Source organism: Festucalex cinctus, chromosome 3 (genome assembly GCF_051991245.1).
Source record: "Festucalex cinctus isolate MCC-2025b chromosome 3, RoL_Fcin_1.0, whole genome shotgun sequence".
Taxonomy (NCBI): Eukaryota; Metazoa; Chordata; class Actinopteri; order Syngnathiformes; family Syngnathidae; genus Festucalex; species Festucalex cinctus.
The window spans coordinates 8,749,978-8,763,382 of NC_135413.1; the positions used below are offsets into that span (position 1 = coordinate 8,749,978).

The 13,405-nt window shown below is 40.9% G+C and overlaps 1 protein-coding gene across 12 annotated transcripts in view; it reads right to left on the reverse strand.

Moving 5' to 3' along the window:
• Positions 1–3,298: 3,298 nt before the first annotated feature.
• frmd4a (FERM domain containing 4A) overlaps positions 3,299–13,405 on the reverse strand; it is a 202,863-nt gene continuing 192,756 nt past the window's right edge. For 10 of the 12 annotated variants that reach the window (XM_077515692.1, XM_077515694.1, XM_077515688.1 and 7 more), the window contains exons 21-23: positions 11,381–11,964; positions 8,558–8,660; positions 3,299–7,654 (exon numbers count right to left, since the gene is read on the reverse strand). In XM_077515692.1, the coding sequence (XP_077371818.1) occupies positions 7,552–7,654; positions 8,558–8,660; positions 11,381–11,964 (790 nt within the window). In that variant the 3' untranslated portion in view covers positions 3,299–7,551. Of the gene's footprint in view, positions 7,655–8,328; positions 8,401–8,557; positions 8,661–11,380; positions 11,965–13,405 lie in introns of all 12 variants that reach the window. The other 2 variants (XM_077515698.1, XM_077515687.1) reach the window with 1 other exon arrangement.

Genomic DNA, 13,405 nt, shown 5'->3' on the forward strand with positions numbered 1-13,405 from the left:
CATTAGTTAATTTGATTAAATTGAAGATTTTGTAATCTATGCATCCTATTACAACCTTACTTTCATGTTGTGAGTCAAGTGCGTATTCTACAGAAAACATTTTGTCAATATTTTGGAAATTGTTCTTATGTTTATTGAGATATTGAACATCCATCCATCCATCCATTTTCTTGACCGCTTATTCCTCACAAGGGTCGCGGGGAGATATTGAGCAAAATCTTTACATTTTTCAAAGGTGGTATACTCATATATGCTGAGCACTGTACATGATGCAGCAATGATATAACTGAAATAGTCACCTGGATCTAGAAGATCGAGCTTTGTGTCACTCAAAGTACTGCTGATTGGTGCTTGACTGGCTGTTGCTTCAGCTGTACATTAAACAAAATACATCACTTCAAATTATTTTGGTGTTAAAGCAGGGAAAACAAATCCATTTGCATTATGATAGAATACAATGTCAGAAATTATGGCTGTTTGTATTAAATGCACCATCCATGCACTTACATTCAGTAGCCTTTGGTGAAGATGACACTGAAGGATTGTTTAGCACAGCTTCTGCAGGTGCTTGTTGTGGCTGCAAATATTTTCTCAGCGCATCTAGTTAAAAAAAAAAATGCATTTACTATATCGATGTTTACATTAAACCAGCACATAATTCTTATTTTCAATAAATTAATGTGGTTATGTGAAACAATGACTTGTGCAAATCCATTTGCAGGTATCTGGACTTACTGGCTGTTTTAGTTTAAACTCAGCAAGCGTTGCCCCACTCTTGTGTGCAAAGTAGCTACTAGCATGGATGTAATGGTGCAGTAAACAAGTTACAAGCAAGCTAAGAAGCTAACGCTATTTACGTGTTTATTTTATAAACAATGATGATTGACTGACATACATACCTCTACCCTGGGCCCGTTTTTCCTCCTCCTCCTTTCGCCGCTTTCTTAATGCAGCACTTGAAGGCTTGGACCTTTTCATTGTTGTCGATGTCAATGTATAAACAACACAAGTGTGCCAACCATCTATCTATCTTTCTAAAGTGCTGCCACTACACTCTGAGATGATATACGACCCCTCCCCCTACCTTTCATTCATTGTAAGCGGCATCAGCGGGTCTGATTCAGGGCGCCGGGACAGCAGGTCGTGAACTCACAGTCATTTATTTGAAATAGAAGTAATAAAAAAAAAAAAAAGGAACTCAATAAAATATATTTGCTATATAACATTTTATGCTAGAAAACACGAGAGGGGGGGAGGGCTTTTTGTGTTTGTGTTTTTTAAATGTTATTTTTTTTCCTTTCTGCAATTTGGCGCCCCCTCCACAAGATGGCGCCCTAGGCGACCGCCTAGCTCGCCTGGAGCCTGGGCCGGCCCTGTATGTATGTGTATATATATATATATATATATATATATATATATATATATATATATATATATATATATATATATATATATATATATATATATATATACACACCCACACACCCACACCCACACACACACACACACACATCCTTGTACATATATCTTTGTGAGGACATCCATTGACATAATGCATTTCCTAGAGCCTTACCCTAACCGCAACCATCAAAAATGATTGCCTAAACCTAACCCTTACCCTAACCCCAACCATAACCCAATTCAAACCTAAACTCTAAAACCAAGTCTTGACCTTCAAAAAGAGGTCTTGCAAAGTGAGGACCGGCCAAAATGTCCTCACTTCACAAAAATGTCCTCATTCTGTTGGATAAAGACGTATTTTGGTCCTCACTGTGTATTATGTACAAGAACACCCCCCCCCCCCCCCCCCCACACACACACACACACATTAGTATTTTTACAGAAATAATATCTCAAAATTTCGTATATTTTCCAATTACTTTAGAACAGTTTGTGGGATTTACAACTTATACAGTAACATCCTAATAATTAAGTACTGTATTATCATTCCCTAATAAATTACAATTATTTATATATAATTTTCACAATGAAAATGTAAAATATATTACTGATGTTATTCGTATTTTAAATTCTGCATTAATACTTCGTAATATGATACTTTTTGTGGATTAAGCAGTATGTATAATGGGTGAATTGACGTTTAAATACTTAGTTCCAATTCTTAGAAGATAATAATAATAATGATATTAATTATTTTGATTAAAATTCATGCCATTTATATTCTTAGTATCATTCAATTTTAAATTTATTGGGAACCATTGGGATTATACTGTTAAAAATTTTTTTTTAGATACTTTTTATAAATAAAATTTAACTTAAATGTAAATATTGCGTTTTTACATGTTTAAACAATGTTATATGCCATTATAAAATAGGGCTAAAAGTGTCACATAGTCCCACACTGAAAAAGAAAAACAAGAAAAACAAACAACAACAAAACCTAAACCAAGAGAAGGAAAAAAAAAACATCCAACTAATGACATCTTATTTCCAAGACACCGTGAATGGCTCTTTTAAACACGGGATTTTGCTCGGACTAGAAAGCAAGATCATATAAATATACACACAGAGACTCACACAAACTCATACATGTGCAAAGGAGATCGGGGGAACTTTCTCACGCCATGTGTGTCTAACACGTTCCAGCTGTTGGCAGAGAAAAGGGAGAACCGGAAGACAAAAACGGCAGCCATTAGGGGAATGGACACTGGCTCAGGTTGGGAATCACTCCCAGGGACGTGCAAAAGTGGGACTGGGGATTCTATCCACTGGGCGGGGGCGGTTTTGTAGTCATCCCAAAAATGTGAAGGGGCATATCATACTGCAGATCCAAAACCTTCTGTTGGAGCTGTCGACTACTGCAAACACTGTATTCTGATTCATAATGTATTAGTGGAATAAGAATTTTAACTTTGATTAATCCACCCGTTTTCATCACTCTCAGGGAGATGTGACTTTGTCCTCAACGTGCCCTCGCACTCACATTGCAAACATCACATATTATCCATCCATCCATCCATTTTCAATTCACAATTATATAGCATCAAATCATGATCTACAAACGGTTTAATTCTTTACATTCTATTTTATGAAATTATTACTCTCAACGTGATTTTCCTTATTAAAAAGCACAAAACATTTTCTTCTATGCGGGGGAGGCTAAAATAGATTAAAGGCATTTTCATTCATTTTATTGGGCAAAGATGATTTGAGATACAAGCATGGCCACAGCCTAGGACAAACTAATTTGCTTCTCAAGGTGTCACTGGATACTCAAATTTAAGTTGAATTTAAAAAAAAAAAAAGAAAGAAAAAAAAAGAAGACAGGAGCCTTGCAAACATTCATCAATAATTTATTTGTGTTCATCTCCTGAACCAACAACAGCGTCTCTGAAAAAAGTCCTCACCACATTTTCCAACGACACGCTTTTTGAAAAATGTAAAGTTACTATACAAATTTTTATTAGAAAAGAATAAATTAACTGTGGAATTCAGTTATTATTATTGTTCTTTTTTCTTTGTATTATCAATTCACACTTGTTTTCCTACAGCACATTAAATGTATTCATGTTAACAGTTACATGCTCTATTTGTCTGCTGTGTGTTAAAATCAACTCGTATTGGACTGACTATAAGGGAACGGGGTTGTGTTAACTTGTGTAGCACCGGGATAAGAAATAAAAACAACAGAGAAGAGGAACATTGTTGGAACGTGTGAGTACGAAAAACAACCTCTCTTTAAGAGCATAAAAAAACGTGAGTTGAAATTTTCTTTGCATGAATTGACACATAATTAGCGGGAGGAGGAGGCTGCACTTCACCACACTGGGCTCCGACATTTCCACAAGTGTCAACACTATATTGGGGGAAGACTTTCATCTTCAGTGGCATGCGCGAGGGATAGCGACGTTTCCACATATTTGCAATTTGGGAACCTTCGGGATGTTGGGATGGGGCTGAAAGGGAGGAATATGAGAACTGGCCGAGACAAAAGTGATGTGGTTGGTCAGCTTTTGTGCAATAACGTAACACGATGTTGGCGTTCCTGCGAGCTGTGCTTTAATAACCCTGGCCTGTTGCAGGTTGGGACATAACAGGATAAATCCTTCACTTAGGTGCGGTATACACATAACGATAATGTGACCAAATTTGAGCAACTTCCTTCTGTTAGGAACAGGTACACACATACCAACAATCGGCTCACATTTGAGAATTTTGTTCCTCCTTTCCACTCAAAGTCAACAAAGGCCCGATTTTCAGATGTCTCGAAATGATTATCCTGACCGATAATCCTGCGGTGCAAGGTGTATAGAGCGGGATACACACACTGACAATCAGACCAAAGTGAGCGTTTTCCTTTCTTTCAAATTAAAGTCGGCATAGGCTCCATTATCAAATGTCTCTCATTATCCTCACTGATTATCTCATGGTGTGAGGTGTGTTAAGCAGGGTACACACAGCAACAATTAGACCAAATTTGATTATTTTTACTCCTTTGCAATAAAAGTCAGCAAAGGCACGATACTTGGATGGCAACGATTCTGAGTGATTAACCTGTCATGTGAGGTGTGTAAAGCAGGATACACACATAGCGATAATTGAGTGCAATTTGTGCACCCCATGCCTTTCTGAGCAAAGTCAACAAAAGGTCCGACTATCAGATCTGATGTCTCTAAAAGATTATCCTGAGCGATAAGCTGTGCCGGTGTGTTACAAGAGGTACACATGCTGACAATCGGACCAAATTTGAGCATTTCACCTGTTTTAATCAAATTCAATTAAAAATAGGTTAATTATTGCATGTCTCAAAGATTATCCTGAGGGATCATCCTGTGATGTCAAGTATGTTAAGAGTGATTTTTCTTCCCAGGTCATTTCAGAAAACAATCAAGATCAATCAACAGTTGTAAATGTTAATCATTTACATTGGAAAAACTTTAGGTGTGATACACCAATGCCAACAATGGGATGAAATTTGAGCATTTTATCCTACTTCCAATTAAAAAAAACAAAAACAAAAAAAACAGCATAGGCCTGATTATCAGATATGTCTAATAGATTATCCTGAGTGATTATCTTGTGGTGTGGAGTGTATATTAAGTGACTTTTCCACCCCACCCTCAATCAACTCGGATGATCGGGCCTGACAATCGTGAATGGTAAACCTGTTCAATAGTTGCAAAAGCAAATTCTTATCGTGCAATTTTGCCGTGTAATGCAACAGCTGCTGGTACCAGCCAAGCTAAGCTAAATTTGTTCTTCTACTGTGTTGGTCATTCAGAATACATCACAAGCTGGACAAGGATATTTGTTTTCGTCATGTGTGCACTCTCATGTTAAAAATAAGTTTGTGTGTGTGTGTGTGTAGCCCGCTTTATGGCTTCTCTTTAGTGCTGACGACATGTCTGTGAGTGGAGATGACATTGTGCTTTCTGAAATTCGGCTAATCTGCCTGGTTGCTATTCTTCAAGGCCTCCAGCGCCCACTTTAGGGTTGGCACCCAAAAACAACAACAAAATAAAATTGAAAAAAAATAATAGCACTCATGAATATAAGTGTTCTGATCCTCACTGTGTGCACGTGTGTCTGAGTACAGGCACTATATGGACATAAGTGTTGGGACACACCTCTGATTGGGTTAAGGGTCATCTGGGTGTACTAGGAGTAAGTTAGTAAGTGGAGGTTCACGTAGATGATTTTGCAGTCATTTCCCACTGGATTGCCGCAAAGGTGGCAGATGTGTGCGGGGCGGTTGGGGTGGGGAGTCATCAGTTGGGGCAGACCGCAGTACTGTGGGTCCCCCTTCTGTGCCCCCGCAAAAAAAAAATATGTGTGACTATTCCAACAGGATGAAATGGTTACATAGAATCTGGTGTCTTCCATCCCCACAAGAAAAAAAAAAAAAATCGTGATATTCTGAGATTTTTTATTTTTTTTTCCTGAGAAAAAATGTCCACATACTGTTTTAATTTTATATGAATGAAGATGTATCTTTCCATGAAAAATTTAAAACACTACAAGATTAAATTTGTAATCTCCCTCAAAATAAAATATTAATTTATGTGAATTAAATAAAAGTCTTACTTTTTATTTTACCATTTTGTTTTAAGAAAAAAGGCAGTAATCTCATAAAAAACAAGTACCGCTAGTACTTTTCTTTAAGAAAAAAAAATCAAAAAATCAAAACTATTTCGCAGATTAAAATTCACAACACGACATTGCAGTAGTTTTTTTTTTTTTTTTTTTTTTTGGTAAAAGTATTAATTTTATGAGAAGACATACTTCATTAATCATTATATTTCCAAAGACTCACTGTATGTAATTCATATTTTTCTTAATATTATGAGTAAAAAATCCCAAAAAGTTATAATATTCTCAACTGAAATTGTAAACCCTTCTCTCCACTGCTACTTCCTGAATTTGTAATTGCTGGGTGTCCCAATACTTTTGTTCACATGTCATTTGAGAAACAAATGCAAAGATCCCAACCTGAAGAATAGCCAAGCAGGACAACTGAGCGACGAGAGTTGCAAAGGGGCGGAAAGTTCACAGGAATTTCTTTGTAACGTTTCTGGTAAATTTCCATGGGAATTAACTTGGAATTTAAATAGCAATGTATCAAACATGTTCACACAAAAATAGAAACATTTTTGTTTTGCCGCAAGCAGATATCCATGCAAAATATCATGGGTAGCTCCTTGCCCACCTGCGAGGGCATTACAGTTTGCGGTATTGCTCCTCCATTTATTTTCTCTTCACTTGAGCGGCAGAGGATCAAAACGTTCATTGGTAACTTTACCTATGTTGGCTTGTAGTACAATGCAAAAAAAAAAAAAAAAAAAAAAAAAAAATCAAAATCACCTGTGTAACGGCTTATAATACCGGATAAGCTAAATATAATAGAATTTCCTGTTAGGAGCCAACCTCCAATTTGTTAAATTCCTGGTTTATTCCCATTAATTCCCATGGAAAGTTTGTGATTCTGTTTTGCAACCAATTGGAGTGATAGACGGGAAATAATGGTCGTTCCAGTGAGTTCTGAATAGACGCCAAAAGCCTCCAGTTTAGCAAATCCTCGGCACACGACACAGTCGGTGGTCTCTTTTCCCAGAACAAATCCAACAATGTTTGTTATTGCTGTAGTCCGGATCGTGTTCTGTCCTCAGTCCATCCAGCGTGTGTCTTAAACCGGGTGGAGGAATTTTTGTTTGCCTGATTGTTTTTTTTTTTTCTTTTTTTTTTTCCTTGTTTGGAAAAGTCGTCTTCTCCATGTTTGATAATAAATATGTGGTTGGAAAATAAAAGATGAACAGGAATACTGAGACCCAACACACTTGTATTGGTTTTTAGGACTGGTGGCTCAAAACCAGCAGGAATCCCCTGGTTTGGGGCAGTGGGGGACAACTCGGTAACACATAAGACTGTGCTCTCTCGCTCTCTTTCACAATCCACTGGGCCCCGTAGCTCTGCGTCCCGAATGGGGTTGGGGGGGTTGGGGGGGGTGAGATGGGATGGTGGGAGGGCCACGCATGGCTGTTGTGAGAGGGGATACGGTGAAAGGGGGGGGGAGGAGGCCTTTTCGGTAAGGTCTCAGACCAGGGTTCCGGGTTTGGCCTTGTCGCGTCTGTACCACTGCACGTCTGCCAGCTCAGAACAGGAAGGGCTGCCCAGGAAGCAGCTGTCACTGAAAGACCTGCCAAAAAGGAGCAAACGGCGATCAGAAAAATACCAACATCATTTACGCTCAATCTTACCCAGTGGTTCTTATTCCCCATCTCCATGAAACTTTAGGAAGTATCCCTTTAAGCTGCCACTGTGGATAAAACCGTATGGCCGTGACATCATTTTTTGGGAAAATGTAACGGCTGTGATTGCTGTCGATGCCAGGTCACATTTTGAAATTTGACAAAAAATTGCCACGAGAGGAACCTAGGCCAAATTAAACAAGCTGAATGCAACTAAACATGACAGGGTGTAATAAATTATACGATTTTGGCAAATTTTTCCCCTCCGCATTCAAGTCCTGCAAGTCTTGCTACGGGATTTAATAAGTACAGAGGAAAAGAATATTTAAAAGTAGTGCGGCAGGGGATTTTAGGCAAATGGAGCTGCCATGGTGACTCGGGATAAAATTTTAACCTCATATAAAACTTTTCAGCCACTTTGATGAAATAAACACTAAATGTAAACAGGAAGTTCAACCAACCAGAAATACTTTACAGCAGACATATAATATCTTTGTTAGTGAGCAACAATAAAGCATGTGAGCAGATTAGAGAGCAAGTACAGGTTGCAGCCAGAAATAGGGCAAAGCCACCGGCACCATCAAAACGAATGCTTGGCTCTCTCCAGGACTAGGGACAGTACCTCTAGACACCAGAACCGGGCCGAAGAGGAGACTGACAGAGGTCCTCAGTGGGAGAGCTGTCTGCTGTGCCACTAAAGTAGGAATCAGCACACACACACGGAAGGGTGTGTTAGTGTAGAACAGAGAAAGTTAGGCTGCAGAGCTGACAAACGGTGAAGCCAAAAAGCAGAGATGCGAGACGAAGGAGTGGTAGCGTGAAACGTGCCGAGCGGGCGGCGGGGGTCTTACCCGCTCTGCCAGTTGAGGATGTGCTGTGGACTGCAGGGGGGTGTGGGCGTGGCCGCCTGCTCACTGGAGGGCGTCATACTCCTCTGGCTGTGTGGGGATGCGACTATGGGGGGATACGACCCTCGGTTAGGAATGCAGAGAACGCCGGCATATTTTCAACACACTCAAATGAGTTCTTACAGTCTCCTTAGTTGACACCCATATCACTCACCACACACAAAGTCGCAGACACGACAAGTGACCTGAACTCATTGACTCCCAGCCATTATCATTGAAGCAGCCCCCTTCGCTCCCGGCTGTTTTACTGGATTTTGACTGATTTTGCAAGGCCCACAGAATATTCTGTTCTATTGCTATAAAAACATGGAACCTACCAAAAGAAACATTAGAGTCTCTTGAACTCTCTTTTTTCATCAGGAAAAAAAAAAAAAAATTCTATCTGTTTCCGTTTTGCAGCAAATAGCATGAGAATATAGCTAAATTTGATCATTAATCACAAATCTGCTTAGAATTGTTGGGAAACAGCTTGTTTTCATCATGGCCCTGGTTGAACTACAATATTATATTCTGCTGCCACCTTTGGCCATTTTTTTTTAAATTACTACCATTTTTTCACTCATTCTCTGCAGTTGAGAGGCTGCATCACAGCCACCGTATGCGCTAGCATAATAAAACAAAACATATAAATATGTCTTTGGGACATTTAATACATTTAAAATAGAAAGCATTTCTACGTTTTTGGGAGCAAATGAGTTAAGGACTCTGCATATTGTTAATCAGCCTTAGTTCAGTCTGTTTTTTTAGGTTTTTGGTGTGAAGCCAGAGAAAATTCACACAACTGACTTCATATTAGGTCTGCACGATATAACGTTTGAACATCGCGATTGCGATGTGGGCATGCGCGATAGCCACATCGCGGGACGTGCGATATTTTTATTTTTGAACAAGCAAAGTTTTGTTTTGCTTCATAAAAGCAGCAAGCTACTCCATGCTCAGCGCAGCCTGCCTCACTCTCCCCCTCCCTCCTGCTAATCAGTCACCGCCGGATTTACTCAGGAAAATGCACTTTTTAAATACAGAATGTACACACTTTAACTTTCTCTCAGTCTACACAACTGTGTTTTTGTTAATCTTTTGTGGTAATTTCATCCTAAACCCCCACCTCCCCAGTCTGTATTTTGCCATTTTGTGTTTGTTTTGTAAACAGCGGGACATTTCAGTGGAAAGACAGTGTTTACAACCCTCCAGCCAATCGCAGAGCGGGGGGGGTTGGCGTGTCACAAACGGGGCCGTATCAGCTGCGTGACGTCACTCCCGCGGCAATTTGAAAGCACGCACGGATTTTTAATTTTTTTTCACTCTCACCCCGGGTTTACACCGGTTGCGGTTGCGGTGCGGTTGCGGTGCGTTCCGGCGACGCAAGCAATTAGATTCCATTCATTCGAATGGTGCAGTTTACACCCCTTGCGGGTGCGTTGCGTGTCGACTGCGTCTCAGCTGCGGCGTGCCGCAGCCCTTCCGCAAGGATAGACCTATTTTCTATTTTTGCCGGACGCCGCAGCGGTAGGCCTCCGGCAAATGGCAAGCTAGCACAAAACACATCGAGCGGGACAGGAAGACCGACGCAGTTTCGAAATAAATTTCCGGTTACCTTTCAAGATAAAACACTCGCCAGCTCCTATTTCGCAAGCATGCTAGCAAAACGTGATGTGGGCTTAGACGGTCCTGGAGTTAACGTGCGAGGTGCTCATTCACGGTTTAGACACCAGCGAACATGGACGAGGAGAGGTTTATATTGGAGGTAGAAAGCCACAAAATAAAAAAAGTCCACCTCTCTTTCTGCTTCTCTGTTGAGCACAGACTTTCTGTGTGTTTGTCGTTGTTTTTAATGCCACATGACCGCGCGGTCAAGCGAGACACGCCGGGAAGTGGTCGGCGACGGAGCTGCCGGACCGCAGCTGTGCGGATTGGCCAAAAAATTGACCCGTCCGGAGGACGCAGTCAACACGCACCGCACCGCAGCCGCACCGCAACCGCAACCGGTGTAAACCCGGGGTGACTCACTCACTCACTCACTCACTCACTCACTCATAGAAGCTTACGTGTGTGAATGAGTGAGTGAAGAAAAAAAATAATCCGTGTGTGCTTTCAAATTGCCGCGGGAGTGACGTCACGCAGCTGACACGTTCGCCCGGCCCCGTTTGCGACGAAATTACCACAAAAGATGAACAAAAACACAGATGTTTAGATTGAGAGCAAGTTAAAGTGTGTACATCCTGTATTTAAAAAGTGCATTTTCCTGAGTGAATCCGGCAGACAGCCCCTTTAAGATAAGACTTAGCACCTAAAAAGTAACTTGTTCTTAGAGAATTCTAATCTATTATAATACTAATGATGATAATAATTTAATTAGAAATCAGACAATTATTTATGGTAAAATATCAAGTTTTTGCATTGGAATAAAACATTAAAGAAGCAGTTCACCTCCAAAATGACTTTTCTATTGATTACTCATGCCATGGAGACTTGAGTACAGTAGAGTCATTTTTTTGTATTTGTCACATTCCTAACACAAAAATTTAATTTGAGAAAAAATTCCCCCCATTCATTACAATGGAGCTTTGCAAACAGAGCTATTCAAGTCATCTGATGAAAATTCTTCTGTTTTTAATATCGCAATATATATCGCAGACACCAAAAAAATCGCAATGTTAGTTTGATCCAATATCGTGCAGCCCTACTTCATATTATTACAGTATTATCATCATCATGATGAAATGAGCATCTGACAGGGATGTGCCAGCACGAGTTAAGGATGAGTACCTGGCGAGCCCTTGGCGAGCGTTCCCACCCGACTGCCTCGCCCATGTCCCAGCGTGCCTTGCTGCGACCCTGTTTCAGATGATGTGGAACCCGAGTGGGAGTGACTCCTCTCCTTCAGGCTCCCGGACGACCTCTGGTACCAGCAACGCAGCTCTTCCGACACGGCCGCCCTCCCCCCTCCTCCGCCGCCGCTCCCCTCGCGCCCCAGCGATGGCGTCCGTACAATCTGCGAGCGGGACGGCGTTAGTCGGCCGCCGCCCTCGCCGCCGTCCTCCCCTCCCCAGGCCTCCTTGTACAGTCCCCCGGCCGTGTAGGAGCTGGAGGTCTTGAATTGGGCCTTGACGCTGTAGTGGCCCTCCTGGTCGCTCTCCAGGCTGCGCACCACCACCGGGTTGGGGCTGCCCTCCACGTACAGCGGGTACTCTTTGATGCGGTACTGCGAGGACGGCTGGCTTTGGCTGTGGAGGTAGACGCCGTGGTGTCCTCCGCTGATGCCGCCTCCGCCCGAACCCCCGACCGAGCCGTTCTTAGCTGCCAGGTTTGGCATAGAGCCCGAGTTGGACGAGCCCAGGTGACCGGCGGACCTGGAGGGAACACGTGGATCCATCACAGAGATGCTACAAAAAGAACTTTCACAAAATATGGAAAATCGTTCAAGCATGTATTCAGCACTCTGGATATCACGTTTAAGGTCCATTTACGAGTACGTCCTCACCAGTAAGACACATTTTGATCATATTACCCCATACTGGCCAACTTGCACTGGTTCCCTGTCCACTTGAGATATGTTTTTGTTTTGTTACTGATGCACAAAATATTACATGGCTTCCTATTTTGGTGACTTAGTCATACTGTGTGTTCCATCTGAGACATACACTCGCTGCTCTTGGTGACTAAAATAAGTTAAAATAAGTTAGCATGTTATAGAGCATTCCCTATTCAGGCACTAGTTATAACCGCGGAAATTTCAGCTACCATCTCTGCAGAAATGTTAAAATCTCAATTTAAGCCTTATTTTTATAATCTCACATTTAGCTAAACCATACCTAGTATGCAAATTGCCTCTTGCCCCACCTCTGACAGTGACGTCTGGATTTTGGCCTGTTTTACTGTACTTCTCTCTCCTCCTCCCCTGCTCTCATGCTCAAAGATGGGGCTGGGTGACGTTCATCAATACGGAGCCCCTAAGGTGACATGGTAGAAAAAAAAAACCCTTTGCGTCCCTCGCAAACATCTTTGTGTTCCCTCGCAATCTTTGCGAGGGAACGCAAAGTTGTTTTTTTCGTCTACCATGTCACTTTCGCTGCGCCGTAAACACTTCCGGATCATCTTCCATGTGAACAAAAGCGACGTGTAAACAAAGCAGTGGAAAAATACATGCTTCCATCCTACTCGCTTTGGGAAAGCTTTCCCACTATTTTGTTTCATGTTTACAAACGTTCCATCCTCGTCGCAATCTTCGTGTTCCCTCGCAATCTTTGCGAGAGAACGCAAAGATGTTTGCTAGGGAACGCAAAGTTGTTTTTTTTCTCTACCATGTCACCATAGGGGCTCCGTACAAAATTTGTTGCCGAAAAGATTTTACACAGACCAACCAGTCCAGTCCAGGGGTCTGCAACCTCAGGCTCTAGAGCCATTTAGTCGCTCTCCTATGGATCTCTAAAATTAGGAGAAATTAATAAAATTCACATTTTTTTTTTTAAATATTTTTTTTTCAATAAAGTATTATTTAAATTAATTAACAATTTAGATTAAAAAAAAAGAATCATTAAATATCCAAAACAACGTCAGTCCAAATATGTAAGTTGTCAGAAAAAAGACAGGCAAAGAAGAAAAGCAGTAAATTACCATATATTTTTCATAAAATTGCAACAAAAAGTTATCAAATTAATTTTCAAAAAGGCAGAAAACGTTAAGAAAGTAACTTTAAAAGCCCCAAATCAAAAGACATCACAAAAATTACCCGATGTCCACAAAATTGCCAAAAATGTCAGAAAATTCTAAGCAAAAAAGCCAAAAAAATAA